At 45.8% G+C, this 17,989-nt stretch overlaps 1 protein-coding gene across 1 annotated transcript in view; it reads right to left on the reverse strand.

The window, feature by feature from the left end:
* The window catches only part of EDA (ectodysplasin A), a 52,409-nt gene continuing 34,420 nt past the window's right edge, over nt 1-17,989 (reverse strand). The window contains exons 3-8 of the mRNA XM_053374187.1: nt 7,896-7,922; nt 5,144-5,305; nt 4,439-4,473; nt 3,575-3,626; nt 2,740-2,870; nt 1-360 (exon numbers count right to left, since the gene is read on the reverse strand). Of these exons, the coding sequence (XP_053230162.1) occupies nt 109-360; nt 2,740-2,870; nt 3,575-3,626; nt 4,439-4,473; nt 5,144-5,305; nt 7,896-7,922 (659 nt within the window). The 3' untranslated portion in view covers nt 1-108. The remainder of the gene's footprint in view (nt 361-2,739; nt 2,871-3,574; nt 3,627-4,438; nt 4,474-5,143; nt 5,306-7,895; nt 7,923-17,989) is intronic.

Genomic DNA, 17,989 nt, shown 5'->3' on the forward strand with positions numbered 1-17,989 from the left:
TTTTCCCTAATGCAAAACCCAGAGGGGACCCCCTTTTTATGCCCTTCCTTCCTGCTGCCGCACCAATGAATAAATATCCCTTGTCCGTTCTCCCTGTCCAAGTCCCCTCTAGGATGCTGGAGCATCTCCCAGCCGTATGGCCCCAAAGAAGGTGGTGTGCTTGCTCATGTTGATGGAGATGTCTGCATGGACCATCTTCACGGCGATTTTCTGCCGGGCTTTCAGGAGGCAAACCCCGGCTGTGTAGCAGGTGTTGAAGTTGGTCTTGCCCGTCTCGAGGCTCCGCGTGCACTGCAGGAAGGGCCTCTCGTCCACCACCACCTCGTAGCTGGCAAAGTCCGTGAAGTTGATGTAATATACCTAGACAGGGGGGAAAGGGCATTATTTTAAGAAGGCAAGGGGGCCAGGCTACATGACCCCTGGTGTGCCTTCCAACTCTACAATTCTACCTCTGTTTCTAGGGGCAACTGAAATGCCCAAGCGACCTTCAATCAGCACATTCCTTGTTCAAACAAATGAGGAGCCCTAGAGTATTTCATAAGAACGTAAGATTAGCCTGCTGAATCAGGCCCATAGCTCCTCTAGCCTAACATCCTGTTTTCATAGAGGCTGAACAGTTCCTTGTGGGAAGCAGGACAAGAGCACAAGAGCAATACTGCCCCTTCTGCGGTTTTCAGCAACTGGTGTTCAGAAGCACTGCAACAGCATAGCCCAGCAATTGTGGCTTGTAGGCATCAAAAGTCCTCCAAGCTTCCATGAATCTGCCTAATCCTCTTTTAAAGCCAAGTTGGTGGCCATCAACTGACTCCTGTGGGGTGTGAATGTCACAGTTTAACTATAAACTGTGCCAAAAAGGTACTTTTAAAAACCTGTTCTAAACCTTCCAACATTCAGATTCATTGGATGTCCATGAGTTTCCAGTGTTAGGAAAGCGGGAGAAAACCTTTTCTCCTTGCACTTTATCCATGCCAGGCATCATTTATAAACTCCTATAATGGTTGCCTCTTACTCACTGTTTCTCCAAACTAATAAGCCGCAAACAACTGCAACTTTTCCTCACAAGAGAGTTGCTCTACCCTCTTGATCATTTCCTTTGTATTGCCCTACATCGTGGCAAGAGGAGCAAGAATGGCTGGGAGTCTTGCACCGTTGTGATAAAGCACGAAAACATTTAGAAAGCCAGCCATAAAAAGAACGCCTTGGGAAGCATCGCTACCTCTCCCCTTTCACAAAAAGCAAGAGGGTCTGATCTGACTTCCGCTTGCAAAAGGGAAGCAACTGTTTTAAACTCTAGGAAGGATGCAAGAACATGACAGGCAGAACCTAGCAGATGTTGGAGGGTAATGCCTGATAGCCGTCTTCCAACATCCCTGGAAGGTGGAGCCAGCTTTTTTCCTGCTGCTCCAGAGGAGAAGACCCAAACCAATGGAGTCAAATGACAAAACCTTATGAAGAACTTTCTGAAGGTAAGAGCTGTTCGAGAGTGGAATAAATGACCTTGGAAGGTGCTGGACTCTCCCTCATGGGAGGTTTTTTAAACAAAGGTTGGATTGCCATTGGTGATTCCTGCACTGCAGGGGGTTGGACTAGATGTCCTCTGGGGGTTCCTTCCAACCCTACAATGCTTTGAGACCTGTCTTTGTACACAAGCAACTGGATTGAAAACAAAGCACCTCCTTCTGTCATGGTATTCTCTCTCTGCCACCCTATTTTGGGAATAGGAACAGAAGGCCTTTTCCAGCGGGATAGAAGCATTAAAGCAACATGTCCCAGACTGGGAGGAAAAGGATTTGGTTAATTGGCCGAAAACCTTTTTGAAAAGTATTTCATAATCTAAAAGCATCTAAAGGGCAGAGCTTGAATGACCATTAAAAGAACTGTACTCCCCAGGGTCATCTAATTCACCCCCTGTAATGAGGAAACAACAGCTAACGTACTGCATAGTGTCTATGCAAATGTCTGGCTCGTCCAAGACTACACAGAGTCTTTTTTCTTGCTAGTGATGGAACTCAGAGATGGAGAATACTTTTTATGTTTTAGAAAGCTTTATTACTTGTAAATTGGATCTTTGCATGAGTGATACTTTACTATCCCTTCAGAGCTGCACTGGATACTTCTGTCCTTCCAGGCTGTGATGCTTTAAAATGTCCCATTCTTGTTTTAAGAAAACAAAAACGTTCCATTCTTGTATTAATTCTTTTTGTTATGTTTGCACCTTTTTTTGTTAACAAGCCAACAAAGTATTATTTTAATTTTTTTTAAAAGGATGTTAACATTTCTTTATCTATCAAATTTATATCCCATCTTTTTCTCCAAGGAGATCAAAGTGGCGTACACGGTGTATTCTTCATTAAATCCCCCACAACAACCCTGAGAGGTAGGTGAGGCTGAGACTGGCCCCGCAAGGTCACCACTGAGTGAGCACCTTCGGCTGCATGGGTAAAGAGCACTAGGACCCAGGAGAGAAAAGGGTTCATATCCCCCAATTGCCTATTAAGTTCACTGGGTAAGACCTTGGGTGCCAGTCACTCTCAGTCCAACCTGCCTTTGCAGGTTGTTGTGAGGATAAAATGGGGAAATATATGCATGCCACTTTGAGACCCCTGGAGGAAAGGTAGAATAGAAATAGATTTAAAAAGTAAGTAATAAAGACACATTCTGCTTGCTCCAAAGCCGCCCCCGCCCCGGACGACCCAGGCGGTTTGCATTTCAGAGGTACCATACTCAGACCGTACTCACTTCTACCTGACTATAGACGAAGTAGGTGCCGTCCACCAGCACCTCCAGCTCCCCGCTACGGGCATGCAGCTTGAAGACACGGGGGTTCAGGGCGAGGCGGGACCAGTCGTTGAGGACTCCCCCTGAAAGATCTCAGTATGAGAAAATGGCAGTCACTCAGTACCCGTTGGGATGAGGAGAGACAAAATACCAGAGCAACGTGAACACAGGCAACAGCCGCTTGGCAGGCAAGCGGATGGGGGCTTGGAAGGAAGAGGTTTTTAACTTGGGTTGGGGGGCCACCTGTTAGGAATACTTTAGATGCATTGCAGGGGGTTGGACTGGAAGACCCTTGGGGCTCCTTCCAACATCACAATTCTATGCTTCGTTGGAGGTTTTTAAATAGGTTGGGTGGCCATCTGTCGGGTTTTCTTGAGCTGTGACTCCTGAACTTGCAGAGAGTTGGACTAGATGACCCTGTGGGTCCCTTCCAACTCTACAATTCTGATTCATTGGAGGCTTTTAAGCAGAAGGTGGTTAATGACCTGTCTGGAGATTCTCTAGCTGGGATACCTACGTTTGCAGTGGGTTGGACTGGATGACCCTTGATGGTTCCTTCCAACCCTATGATTCCATCATTCACATGATGTTTTTAAGGGATTTTTCAGCTGTGAGGCCTGCCTTGCAGGGGGTGAAACTAGATGACCCCTGGGATCCCTTCCAACTCTACAATACTAGGATGCTATGGCCACGTGGGATGGGCCTTTTCTCCCCACACCCACCTTGTTAGAAGATATGGAACCAAAGAAGGAAGAAGGGGTGCAGTTTCCAAAGTCCAGTTCCTCAGGATTCTTACCATTCTTGACTTGAATCGCTGATCCCTGCCCTTGAAGGTGAACAACAGCCGGCTGCAAATTAAAAGAGGACCGCTTGAAATTACTTTTGCTAGGCACACATAAAGCTGCTGTGCCAAAGATTCCTGTGTTGCTTGTGATTCCTGCACTTGAGAACTAGACGACTCTTTGGGTCCCTTCCATCTCGGCAACTCTAGGATTACATTAGAGGTTCTGGGTGACCAAGGAAAAGGTTCTTTGGGATTCAGATAGGCAAAGAGTACCACCATAGTTGATCTTCAACAATTTTTAGCTACAGGAATAGTTTGTGTGCTTGTAACCTTCAGGAGGCTGCTGTTTCAGATCAGTGGGGCCCTACCTAGTCTAGTATGCAGTTTTTGCAGCAGCCAAATACCCTTAAGAGCCTAGAAATTGAGATAGACTGCCTCTGGACTTGGAAGTTCCATAAGAGCATTGAAAGAGCCTAGCTGGATCAGGCTCCCAGCCCACCTAGTTCAGCATCCTGTTCTCATAGTGGCCGACAAGATGCCCTAAAGGGAAATCAGCAAACAGAATTCAAGCATAAAAGCCCCCTCCCCTCCTGTGGTTTTCAACAGCTAGCATTCAGAAGTACCGCTGCCTCCAACTGTGGAGAGAGAACACAGCCATCATGGCTAGTGTCCATCAATAACTCACTCCTCCTCCGCTAATTTGTCTGATCCTCTTTTACAGCTATCCAGGTTAGTGGCCATCATTGCCTCCTGTGCTTAGCTAAGAAGGGCTTTTTTGTTGTTGTTCAGTAAAGACAAGCTTTCCATGATAAGAAGGGAGAGTGTTTTTCTAGATGAGGATTCATTGCCGTTCTTCCCTCGGGATAGATATCTCACCTGTACATCTCTAGGTCCTGCTTTATCCATGGCACCTGCAAAACAGAATGTGTATTAATATTGGGAAGCACTGTGGGTTAAACCACAGGGCCTAGGAATTGCTGATCAGAAGGTCGGTGCTTCGAATCCCCGCAACGGGGTGAGCTCCCATTGCTCGGTCCCTGCTCCTGCCAACCGAGCAGTTCGAAAGCACGTCAAAGTGCAAGTAGATAAATAGGTACCGCTCCGGCGGGAAGGTAAACGGCGTTTCCGTGCACTGCTCTGGTTCACCAGAAGCGGCTTAGTCATGCTGGCCACATGACCCGGAAGCTGTACGCCGGCTCCCTCGGCCAATAAAGCGAGATGAGCACCGCAACCCCAGAGTTGGCCACGACTGAACCTAATGGTCAGGGGTCCCTTTACCATTATATTATATTATATTATATTATATTATATTATATTATAATATTATATTATATTATATTATATTATATTATATTATAGCCAGGGATAGCCAGGTGGTTCAGCATTTGAACCACCATGACTGGCATTTCCCCTTTGCCCAAATGTCCAGTATCGACCCACCAGAAGCTCCAGTTTTGCCTGCGAGGCCATCTCCCCCCATTTGTGGTATCAGCTGATGGATGGAAGGATGGGGTTAACCCTGCCCTGGCTACACAGGCCTGTTTTGCTCTTATGGTCACCCTTTGCTGAAGTAGAACTTACCAGTGGGGCCTTGCAGGCCAGGGGGGCCTTGGGGGCCAGGAGGTCCTGGAGGGCCGGGAGGTCCCATCACGGCGGTGCCAGGAATCCCAGGGATCCCAGGGATTCCGGGGGGGCCAGGAGGCCCATGTGGGCCAGGCGGTCCTGGGGGGCCATGTTTTTTGCCTGTGGAAACAGTGCGTGTTAATTTTCGCTTCTGAATAGGGCACCCACTTTTCTTCCAACACACAAACTGGAACTGATTGGCCACTACTCTCCCCTGCCGCAGACTCTGGTCAACATAATTTTTTTTCTTTGTTTCCTTTTTTTAAAAGGTTATATGAGATTCTGCAAAATACTATGTAATCAAGTAGCATCTAATGACAATATACATAGTCCATATACAATTATAGAGAACTGCCGAATAAAAATAGACATAAAATAAAACCAAAATAAATAAACCACAAGTACATGAATGCGTGGAAAGTAGCGATTGGAACTATTTACAGCTTAGACATAATGGTTAAGCAAGGCACCGTTACAAAACATGGGCGCTATCTTGCTAAGGGAAAGGAATTCAAGAATTCAAATGCCCTGAGTCACTGTTTCAGCCATATTCATTTGTGGGCCAAGCAGGGACTTTTGCTATGTTCCTCCTTGCTTACAAATAAGATGAAGACTGATAAAACAGGTACAAAATCATCTGTTTTCTTTAGCCTCTGAGGACTCTCAGCTTATTAGTTAGTTTTTCCAACAGGGCAATATCCATCAGTTTAGTGCACTAAGGAGTACGATGAGCCCCTTCTAAATTTTTTGACACACCTACACACCTCTTAAAATCTTAGAATCTTAGAATCATAGAATTGTGGAGTTGGAAGGACCCTGAGGGTCATCTAGTCCAACCCCTTGCAATGCAGGAGTGGCATCTAGATCATCCCTGACAGATGGCCATCTAACCTCTGCTTCAAAACCTCCAATGAAGGAGAGTCCACTACCTCTCGTGGGAGTTTATTCTACTGCTGAACAGCTCTTACTGTCAGGAAGTTGCTCCTGATATTTATAGTCATAATCTCATTTCCTGTAACTGGAATCCATTGCTTTGGGTCCTTGATCTGGACACTATACTTCTGTTGATGCAGCCAAGAATAACATTAGGGGATTTTTTTTGCTGCTGCATCACACTCTTGACTCATGTTAACCTTGTGGTCCACAAAAACCCCAAGATCCTTTTCACGTAAACAACTGGCAAACCAGATGTCCCCTATCTTATATTTGAGCAGCTGGTTATTCGTGCCTAAGTGTACAACCTGACATTTGTCCCTATTGAAATTCATTTTGTTGGTTTGGGCCCAGTTTTCCCATCTGTTAAGGTCTACTGTGGCATTAGCTAGCTCTTCCAGTTTGGTGTCATCTGCAAATTGGGTGAGCATCCCCTCAATACCTTCATCGAAGTTATTTATAAAGATGTTGAATAACAACAACTGGCCCAGGACAGAATCCTGCGGTATCCCACTTGCCCTTTTTCCCCCAGGATGATGGGGAACCATTAATGAACCTTCTTTGGGTTCCGTCAGCCAGCCAGCTACAAATCCACCTAACAGTTACTTTGTCCAGCGTACAGTTTACCAACTTCTCCACAAGAATACCAAGGAGGCCTTTGTAAAAAAAACCTAAAAACCTTTGAAGAGAAGCAGTAATAGCAATAGAGCTCTTGATTGGGCCTAGCATGAGTTTGAAAGGTTTCAACATTTGTGCTTCTTACAATTCTTCATTTGGCATGGAAAAATCCAGTCTGAGAGCCAATCTTGCCCCACCAGGAGATACAACTTTGCCTGTGAAGACATTTTTACCTCAAGCCATGCTAGTCTGTCAGGATGTTCTGCTCACTAGCCTCCCTATTGAGGGAGAGAGAGAGGGAGAGGGAGAGGGAGAGGGAGAGGGAGAGGGAGAGGGAGAGAGAATGTGGAAACAGTGGCCTGGCCAAGACCTTTGTATGCCTCTGGGTTTGACCTCAAGGGAGAGGGGCCCTGGTTTTGCCCTGCTTATTTCTGTCCAGGTCTCCTGGGGTAAGGCGAGCATGGAGCGTAAAGCTCAGAGGCAGCTGTGGTTAGGGTTAAGGTCAAGGCAGAGGAGTTTCAGTCTGCAAAGGAGCTAAGCACAACCGCCAGGAATCAACAGCTCTGATTCATGCATTGCGGGGGGGGGCACTACGTGACCCTTGGGGGTTCCTTCCAAGCCTCCAATTCTAGGATTTTAGCAGCTTTTTCTTCCTGCTGGATCAATCATAGGCTATGACTGCTGTCTTACTGCATTTATTTATTGCATTTGTAATTCACCTTTCTTTTCCTCCAGTGAGCTCAGGGAGTTCTCTCCCCTTCCTTATTTAATTCTCCACAACAACCCTGTGAGGCAGGTTAGACTGAGAGGCAGTGACTGACCCCCAGCGTCACCCTGTGAGCTTCATGACTGAGTGAGAGGATTTGAACCATGGTCTCTCCTAGGTCCTTGTCCAACTCTATAACTGAAACACAGTGGCTTGCCTCCCCCTTCCCATTTAATCCCCACAAGACAGTGAGGTAGGCCAGGCTGAGAGGCAACAACCAGCCCAAGGTCACCCATGGAGCTTCAAAGCTGAGTTGGGGATTCAAAGCCTGGTCTCCCAGCTCCTAGTCCTCATTTAATCCCTACAACAACCCTGTAAGGTAGGTTAGCCTGAGAGGCAGTGACTGGCCCAAAGCATTGGCATAGGACAGAAGAGGTCTGAATTTCTGCTTACCTTTTTTCTTTTTTGGTGGGCTTGCACCTGCAAAAGAACAAGAAGAGATATTTTAGTCACATGAAATTACGTATTGCATCTACTGACATCAATGCCCACCTAAAGGAACCATGGGGAGACAGAATGCTGGAGTTGGAAGAGATCCCCAAAGGTCATCAAGTCCAATCCCTACAATGAGGGAATCACAGCTGAAGAGTCCCTGACAGAAGGCCTTAAAAACCACCAATGAATCCTAGAATGCCATTAATGTGACCAAGTCCTTTTGATGATACCAGTGTAGATGTACTGTCGAAAGAGCTGGTCTTATAAATCATCTTAGCATCTCATTAGATCTCAATGGAAGACAGCCCCAAATCTTCTACTGGGTACTTGGTACCACTCACTCTAGAACAGAGCTAGAATTGAGAAAATGACACATAACTTGAGATTTTGACAAGGGCTAGAGAACCTCCAGGTGCTTTTTATAGGATTTGGCATTACTTTATTATGCACCCAGTGGAAGCATAGTTTTGAAGATAAGTCTTCTCAGCCTGGCAATCTGGAATAATCAGGCAACACTGATATTCTTTACTTGCACTTTCTTATTTTCACCCATGTGCAACTGGACTCAGTTTTATAGTTTTGCTTTTCATCTCTTAATTTTCAACTACTGTTGTAACATCGTCCCTGTGACAGCCCTTCAGGCATTTGAAGATGGCTGTCACGTCACCTCTCAGTCTCTTCTCCAGCCCAAGTAGGAATGAATGATGAGATTTTGGTGCATGCATGCAGACATCTATCTATCCTGTGGACATACTTTGTGTATCATCTATTAAGAATCACACTCTGGAAGGTTCCTGGTTTTCAAGCCAAATAAAGACCTCTGAGGGTGACTGATGCCTTCTGTTGTGTGAAAGAGAAAGGGGACACCGTCCCCATCTCTCCCCGCCCCCCATCAGTTAAGAGCCGGCTCTGGTTTCCCCTTTGGCAAAAGTCATTCTGGTAAATGAAGCTTTTAGTGAAGCGTCTTGTGAAACGGCTTGACATCGCCTTTCAGGGAAAGGTGGCTTTAATTACCTGGCATTAAAGGAGCCCCCCTGACCTCCTTCGCAAAACGAGAAGGATAGTTTTCCAATTTTCCAGACACCCGGCGCCAGGGGAGAAGCTCTTCCTATTGTAAATAAGTCGCTGGGCGAAAACCTGGCATCTTGTTTAGATTGGACTAGATGACCACTGGGGTTCATTCTAACTCTATGATTCTATGAAAGCAGATTCCTGCTAAATGTTAAGAAGGACTTTCTGGTGGCAAGAACCGTTTTGACAGTAGCATGTTTTCCCTCGGAAGGTGGTGGACTCTCCTTCCTTGAAGGTTTTCAGCAGAGGTTGGATGGCTATCTGCCAGGGCTTTTTTTAGTTGTGATTCCTGCATTACAAAGGGTCAGAGTAGATAACCCTTGGTGTCCCTTTACAATCATATGATTCCACAGAACTGGCAGTTCCCCAAGACCATATTGGCTATGAGTCCTGGGAGACCCACTCCCATTTTTGCAGGCCTTTCCCACCTGGCCAGGGAGGATGGAGCTTTGACTCATTCCAGCTACAAAAGCTGAGGCTGCTGAACAAAATCTTGGGCTGGGGTGTTGTTTAGAGGGTTCTGTTTTGGGTGGCAGCAGGGGGGCTTGTTGCTGGTTTCTTTCTTTCTTTCTCTTTCTTTCTGTATCTTTATCTTAGCTCCTGTTGTGATTCATGTGGACATTGTACAGTTTGTTGTGTATTTTTAAATGTTCTATTTATTGTTTAAGACTACTTTTGCTATGTTGTATTTATGTATGGTGTGTTAGGGAGGGGTAATACCACTGGTGGAGGACACTTCATGCTCCTTCTGGGGTAGTTTGTCCACCTTGGGGCCCCACCCTGCACTCAGCTCTCACCTGTGGCTCCTAGAAGCTGTCAGCATAGGACAGTGGCCACACACTGGGAAACAGCTCAAACTGTTTAGCTAAACCAGGTGAGGGTAGCCAATGGGTCTCAAACCCTCAGTAAGTTAGGGATTTCCCCTGTGTGCGAAGATAGGCTCTGGAGGATTGAGCGGATGAGACCAATAATCAGCCCAAGGGTCAAGAAGGCAGTTTCTGCATGTGCTGTAAAGGGAAGCGAGGGCCAGATAGGGCTCATCAACCTGGGAAGGTAGCCCATCTAGGAGAGGGAAAACTCCAATCCTAAACCTTCGCTGTCTTGCAGGACATCTTTGGAGGAATAAAATGCTAAGGAGTAAACCCTACACAAATCCAGTGTGGAGTCCCTAAGACAGTTTGGTGTTGCCTTTTTAGCCTCCTTCAGGCAACTCCTGCAGCTGAGTTGGTGGCAGACATATTCCTCTGTGGAAAGATGGCATACAAATGAATCTATGTGTGTATGCAATTCAGCCAGCTGTACAATATTCTGCATTTAGGCGCTTCCTCATATTTCAAAGGCTACATTAAGACACAGCTATCAGTCCTTTATCTTTCACTGCTTTTTTTGGTCTAGCACTCAGCAAAAACCCTTCAGACGGAGATTCTGGGGGACAAAAACAAAAAACCACAAAAAACACAACCCCCTTTTTCGGCCCACAAGCTTTGTTTTCCTAACTTCCAGTGAAGGAAGGGCACCCCTCTTCAATGACCCACAGGGTATTTCCTCTCACATGCTTTGCTGTGGCATGGCAAATTCATAGGAAATTGATGGTAGGGCTGAGTCCGCAAGAACAAAAGCAGTCAAATTTGGGTGCAAGAGTTCTTTAAGATACCCTGCTCACCCACCCAAACACCAATATCATGGGCAGTGAATTCCCAATGCAGGTCCTCAAGTCAACAGGGGGATGTGTCCCACTTAGAAAGGAGTTTCTCTTCTGGTGGACCCCTCATTCACATGAACAAGCTGACACTGGTAGGTCTGGATGGCCATGCATAAGGAAAAGCCACTGGGAAGATTCATTGGGCAAGATCTCATAGAAACATGGAATTGCATTGTTTGAAGAGACCCCAAGGGTCATCTAGGCCAATCCCATGCAATACAGGAATCACAGAATTGCAGGGTTTGAAGGGATTAACAGGGCCCTCTTGTCTAATCACCTGCAATACAGGAATCACACTGAAGAATCCCTGACAGACACCTGTTTAAAACCTCTGAGGAAGGATTGCCCACAAACCTTCTGAGGCAGTCCATTCCACTGATAAACAGCTCTTAGTATCAGGAGGTTCTTCTTAATGTTTAGTTCTTGCCATTTGAATTCATTGGTTTAAGTCCTACCCTCCAGAAAAGTAGAAAACAAGCTTGTTCCATCTTTTCTGTGATAGCCCTTCAGATATTTGAATGTGGATAATATATCTCCTCTCTGTCTTCCCTTCTCCAGGCACCTCCAGGTAACATTTCAGCAATTTGTATCAGCCTCCAATTATACCACCTGATTGCATAAGAACCTAAGAAGAAGAACTGCTGGATCAAGCAAAAAGGGGCTTGTCTTGTTCTCACACTGGCCGATAAGATGCCCCAAATGGTAATCCCACAATCAGAACTTGAGCACAAATGCACTCTCCAGTTGTGTGCCCCACCATCTGGTGCACTGAGTATCAGGAACTGGCAGGACCATAAGGAATGGTGGGAGGCTCCAGCTGGAGAATCCCTTAGGGAAGCCTTAGGGAAGAAGAGGGCTCAGAGCCAGGGAAGGGGTGGGGGGACATGGAAGACAGGTCAGAGGATGAAGTCGGGGCAGAATGGTTGGGTGTTGAACAAGCAACAGGCTTGAGTGAGAGAGAGGAAGAAGAGGAAGAAAACACTACAGTTTTATGACATACAGCTAAAGGGGAGGTGGGAGCTGAGGTTGCAACAGATTCATATGAGCCTGCTGGTTCTATTGTATTCAACTCCCCACCGCACTTGTTCAGTGCTAGAAACTCAGATATATAAGCTAGGCGTTAAATGGCTCCTTTAACCAGGGTTACGGTCACCAAAACAGAATGCCTAGTTGCCATTCTATTTTTTTTAAAAAAAGATATTTATTGAAATTTTCAACTTTAATACATTAAAAAAAGAATCAAAAAAGAAAAAGGTTTAAAAACACATAACGTTCACAATCCTTATTTTTCTATAACATATTTCCCTGACTTCCCCACACCTCCCCTTCTTATATTCCAATTCAAAATGTTAGTTCAGCAAGTTCTTATCCCTAATTTTAACCTTTTTCTATTTAGTTCATTTTAAAAAACCAATTTTGCCTTATCCAAACTTAAACATCAATACTTATGCATCAATACTCATTCTTAAAACATTTTTCTAACGTCAACCCAAATTCCCTTCCACGAATTCCCCAATTTTCATACAAATAACTAAATAAAGTAAAAACAAAACAGATTGTAATTATGCACCCTTTGGATTCCCAAACTCCAACCCTCCCTTTCCCGGTTTCAATCCCCAACAAACGTCCATCAGTCTTAGTCTACTATCAGCCTGGAGATCTCACGTCCGAGGCTCTTAATTCTCTCTCGATTCCTCTCTGCCGGTTTTTATGATAGTCCTTAATATTAAACACCAGATCTCGGAGAAGCTCTGGCCCAACGGGATCCATGTTTCTTCCAGCCAGACCTCCATACTTAAAAGTGGAGCCCGAATCATGTTTCTTACTCCTTTCAAGTCCAAATGTCCCCAAAGCTCCAACTTCCACCTTAAGTCAATTTGTAATCCTTGGGTCTTCAGATCTCCATATAAGGAGATCTCTCCATTCTTCAATCTCCAATTCAGACCAGATTTTTGACATCAAGTTCTTATTTTCCTTTGTAGCCATCATGTCAGGCCTCTGGCTCTCCTTTGTCATCTGCAAAATTACAGCTCCTCCTTCCTTTTCCTCAGGAACAACATATATCTCCTTCTCCACACTCTCAAAACTCTCAAGTTTCTCTTTTTGTCCAGCTGCATGGGCTTCCTGAGTCAAATCCTTATCAAATTCAGTGATGTTATTTACTGTTAAGTTCAGAGTTGCAACATTTGTAGCCAAAACATCAATTTGGCCTTGTAGCTTTCCCAAGAGAACAAAAACTCTGTCCAACCCAGCCTGAATTTTCCCTCCTCCAGCCATTCTTGTAATGTCCCAAATCCCCCTCTACAGGGATTTTGGTAACTTAGTATTCTTTCCAGTTCAAATCCAAAAATCAAGTTAGTTTGTAACAGTTCTTCCTTGTTTTCAACAAATTGTAACCAAATTGTAACAAATATAGCCAGCAGAAGCAACAAAAACAAAGTTCTCTTTTCCCGTCTTGACAGCTCTCAAACTCTTCAATACCTCATCAGCAGGCTCTCTCGCGGAGCACTCCCGGGTCCGGGGGGGTGGCACTTCAGCTCCCAAAATTAGCTCTTTATCCTCCAGTAAAATTTCTTATATTGCCAAATCATGAAATTAATGTCTTTTACCAAGTAAAAAAGAAAGGGTTCTCTCGACCTTAGTTAGCAGGTCCTTGCTTTAGATTATTTACAAGACGGGGAGACGGACTTCCTGTTTGCGCCTTCTCCGATCGTGCCTAATTTTTTTAAAAAAATTCTTTCCAATTTCCGTACTACTCACGGGTTGTTGCTTTAAAGTCCAATTGCTCACAAGAAGAAGTCAGCGCTCTCCGACCATGGCAATGTGGCTTCACTCCGCAGGAGAAGCAGTCGACTCTCAGCACCGCACCGCTCACCCCGTCCCCCGTTCTGAAGCCTTTAAAAAGGCTCCTTCACAGGTCGGGGGGGCGCAAATGGTGCCCGCCGAGTCACCAGGTTCACAGGCTTCACCACCTGTGATTTTTGAGGGTCCCCGCGTCGCCGCAGCGGTCAAGACCCAATCCTGCGGAGCCGATTCCCTCCGGAGCTCGGAGGGAATCCGCCATTAGCTGATGGCGCTAACCCGGAAGTCCGCCAAGTTGCCATTCTAGGGCCAGATGGCTCAAAAGTCGTATTTTTCAATACGACTTTTTGGTTCCTGAAATTCATTCTGATTGCGTAGATAAAATATAATGGATATACTTCTACAGGATGTGTTGCTAGTATGTGGAAACAGTCAAGGTCCAAGGATCCCCAGGCATGCATCTCCAGATGGTGTAGACAGTCAGGTGCCATCCTAGCACCCAGGCATCTTCACTTGGTCTCAAGTAGCTGATAGCATCCTGTTCTCACAGTGGCCAACCAGATACCCATTACAGGAAACCTGCAAGCAGTATTCAAGCACAAGAACAACTCTTCCCCTCCTGCGATTTCCAGCAAATGTGATTCAGAAGCACTGGAGACAGAGCATAGCTGTCATGGCTAATGGCCACCAATAGTCCTCTCCTCCTACATGAATTTGTCCAGTCCTCTTTTAAAGCCATTGAAGTTGGTGGCCATCGCTGACTCCTCCAACATTCAACTTCACTGGATGCCCATCACCATGAATTGGTCCGGACAGGTTCCCTTTGGGCCTGATCCTGTAGGATGTTCTTCAGATGTTCTTATGAACTTGAAGGCGGCAGGGGTTTCCCCAACCCAATAACCCGACATGGAAACAGAGTGCTGCAAACCTGTCCGTTCAGCCTGTCAGTGTTATGAAATTATATATGTGTGTGTTTATGTGCATAGATCACATCACACCGCAAGAATTATAAACAGAAGGAAAGTAGAAATAACTGTGAGGCAAATGCATCTGAAACGGACGGAGCCAATTCGCTTCAAAGGCAAGCTGAGGGGGAATGAGAACCATATGGGGGGGACGTCTATTACAAGATGTGCATCTGTGCCAAGTGCGGTTGAGGGAAACTCTTGGACGGGGCAGGAGATTCTTCCCACAAACACATTTTTTAAACCCCAGAAGATGCAGGGAGCATGCCTGTGACAACCTCAGATGCCCGCGAGAGTTTGTGGAAATCCACAGAATTGTGGAACACGAGTCATCTAGTCCAGCCCTCTGCAATGTAGGAACCATGGCTAAAGAATCACAGAATTGTAGGGTTAGAAGAGATGCCAGAGGGCCATCCAGTCCAACCCCCTGAAATGCAGGAATCCCACTTAAATCTCCTCTCAGACTGGGGTGCTTCAACCTGTAACAGAGGAGCAACTGACTTAGCCCTAGCAGGGCCCATTTCAAAGGGTGCTGCTGACCACATGTGAGCATCCCACCAGTTCCTTGATGAAGTGTTTCAAGATCAATGCAAAGGGAGCCTTAAAAACATGTGCTGCACCAATCCTACACAGAATCATAGAATTGGGGGACCGCAAGGGTCACCCAGTCCAACTCCCCACAATGCTTGGCAGAGCTAGAAACTAAGAATTACAGAGTGAGCCTTTGAGGGGGGATTTTGAAGAGGTGAATAGATTCTAGGTGACCATGATGAGAGAGCAGAAAGATCCTGCCAGACTTTGACGAAACTGAACACTTTCCAAGGCCCTTGTTACACCTGTCCACTACCCCACTGGAAGCCAATTTCATAGCATCCCAAATATTGAAATCATATTTCACGGGCTACATTAATGTCCTGGGATATTATTTTAAAGCCCTTAACATAAAAGGGGAACAAACGGAAGGAGAGGCAGATTCAGGACAGAGAAAAGTAAGTCCTTCACACAGTGCAGCGTTAAACTTGGAACTCATTCCCCTAGAAGTCAGTGATGGTCATCCACTTGGGATGGCTTTAAACGGGGCGTGCACATATTCTTGGAGGAGCAGGGGGCTACGAATGATTATTAGCTACAATGCCAATGAGTATGAATACCAGTTGCTGGAATCCCCAGGAAGGGAGAAGGCTGCTTTTGTGTTCAAATCCTGCCTGAGGTTTTCCCATGGCAGCATCTGGTCAGTCACTATGAGAACAGGATGCTGGACTAGATGGGCCACTGGCCTCATCCAGTAGCCAGACTCTTATGTTCTTCAATGGGCCGCACCCTCACAAAGAACCAAGTTTGTTATATAATCAGAGCAATTAAAAAGAAGAAGAATTTAAGTTCCTAATTAAACTCAGATTCTCCCCCTTTCCCCTTCATTCTATGACTTTATTGCAAGAATTGGCACCCTTCTTAGCTGGGAACAAATTCATTGCAATGTTAAAATCATTTGCCTGGGTTTCCTTAGGAAGGTGGCCAAGCATTATGATCACATTCTTTTTAGAGTGGAGTAAGACCAGCTCTCTCTCCTCATCTCCCTAACAGACAAAAAAACTGAGAAGAGACTCTCTTCTGGTTCCAGGAAGTCATAGGATCATAGAACTGTAAGGTGTGGAGGTACCCCAAGGGTCATCTAGGCCCCCCCATACAGGAATCAGAAATAAAGAATCTCCTACAGATGGCCATCCAACCGCTGCTCAAAAACCTCCAATGTAGGATGTAGATGACCCCTGGAGTCCTTTACAGCTCTCTACAACTCTAATTCAGGAGCAGCAGAACGAGACAGCTGATAATGTGTGTCCCACAGATACAGTTTTTTGGTGTGTGTTGTGTAATAAGAGAACCTGTGGCACAGAAGACATAAGTCAAACCTCTTCTCATACTTCAGAGAATTAGCTGTAGCCTCCAGCTCATGAAGGCCTCGTCTCTCTTGGAAACATTCCCAGGGCGGAGAGGGGGGGGGGGAAACAGCTGATAATGCAAGATGGAGAGAATAATACCTTTGTAGGCTTTTGGCCCTGCCATCCTATGATCACCTTGGATATACGTGTAAATAAAAACATATACAGTGTCCTGAAGTCTCCACTGACCTTCCTTACAATAAACCAAGCCTGGGCAAGCCTGGGAACCCCAGCCCAGAGTCTCCTATCACTTGGGAAACTGTGGTAGCTGCAACACTGGTGTTGGGTGTGGGGTCATGTTTACTGGAAGAGGAAGTGTGAGCCCTTTCAATCTATGGTCAGGTTGTCTATATGTGCAGATAAAACCACATATCTTAAAGACACCACTGTCTCTGCTGACCTTCGTCCCAACGAAACTCAACCTGGGTAATTGCTGGAACCTCTGGAGTCTCTCATGGCTTGGAGGTCAGGGAGGCATGTAACTATATATATGGGGCAGGGTGGGGGCACATAAATGAACTAAAGAAGTAAACTCAGGGTCTAACTCTGAGCATATTTTGTCTTACTGTGCCACTCACAATAAGGAGAGGCTATAGAATTCAGTGGGAAGAGCCACAAGGAAGCTGGGAAGTTGCTTTATGTAGAATTCAACCCACTCTTTATTCGGGGTTCATCTAGCTCAGTGTTAACTGGGATTCTTTCGCTGCTATCCCTGCCTTGTATGCAGCTGGACTACATGACCCCTGGGGGTCCCTTCCAACTCTACAATTCTATGAATAACAATAATGACAATGAATTTTAGAGGATAAACTCTCTCCCAAGATTTGCACAAACAGTTTCAGGAAAAAGCCAAGCTGTGGCACCGAACAGGATGTGCTTTCCAACCTGGGACCAGTTTACCTGTGAGATTTTGCCTTACCCTATAAATACCCACACAACCACTTCAATCAGTGGAAGAAGCACTGTTACAGGTGCCACAAAATCCCTGTTCCAAATTTGCAAGAACTCAAATCATTTGGTGTTGCAGCACTTGCGCTTTGGCACTCCCTACCCACTGATATTAAGGGGACGCGGGTGGCACTGTGGGTTAAACCACAGAGCCTAGGACTTGCCGATCGGAAGGTCGGCAGTTCGAATCCCCACAATAGGGTGAGCTCCCGTTGCTCAGTCCCTGCTCCTGCCAACCTAGCAGTTCGAAAGCACATCAAAGTGCAAGTAGATAAATAGGTACCACTCTGGCGGGAAGGTAAACGGCGTTTCCGTGCGCTGCTCTGGTTCGCCAGAAGCGGCTTAGTCATGCTGGCACATGACCCGGAAGCTGTACGCAAGCTCCCTTGGCCAATAAAGCGAGATGCGTGCCGCAACCCCAGAGTCGGTCATGTCTGAACCTAATGGTCAGGGGTCCCTTTACCCTTTACCTACCTACTGATATCAAGTAGGTGCCTTCACTGTTCCTTTTTTGGTGCCTACGAGAGACATTCTTGTTTCATTAAGCCTGCCCAGATTCTTCGAAAGTTGATGTGAGTTTTGATCTGTTTTAATATTTTAACTTTTGTATGTTTTAAAGTCTTG

This window comes from Podarcis raffonei, chromosome Z (assembly GCF_027172205.1).
Source record: "Podarcis raffonei isolate rPodRaf1 chromosome Z, rPodRaf1.pri, whole genome shotgun sequence".
NCBI classification, from domain to species: domain Eukaryota; kingdom Metazoa; phylum Chordata; class Lepidosauria; order Squamata; family Lacertidae; genus Podarcis; species Podarcis raffonei.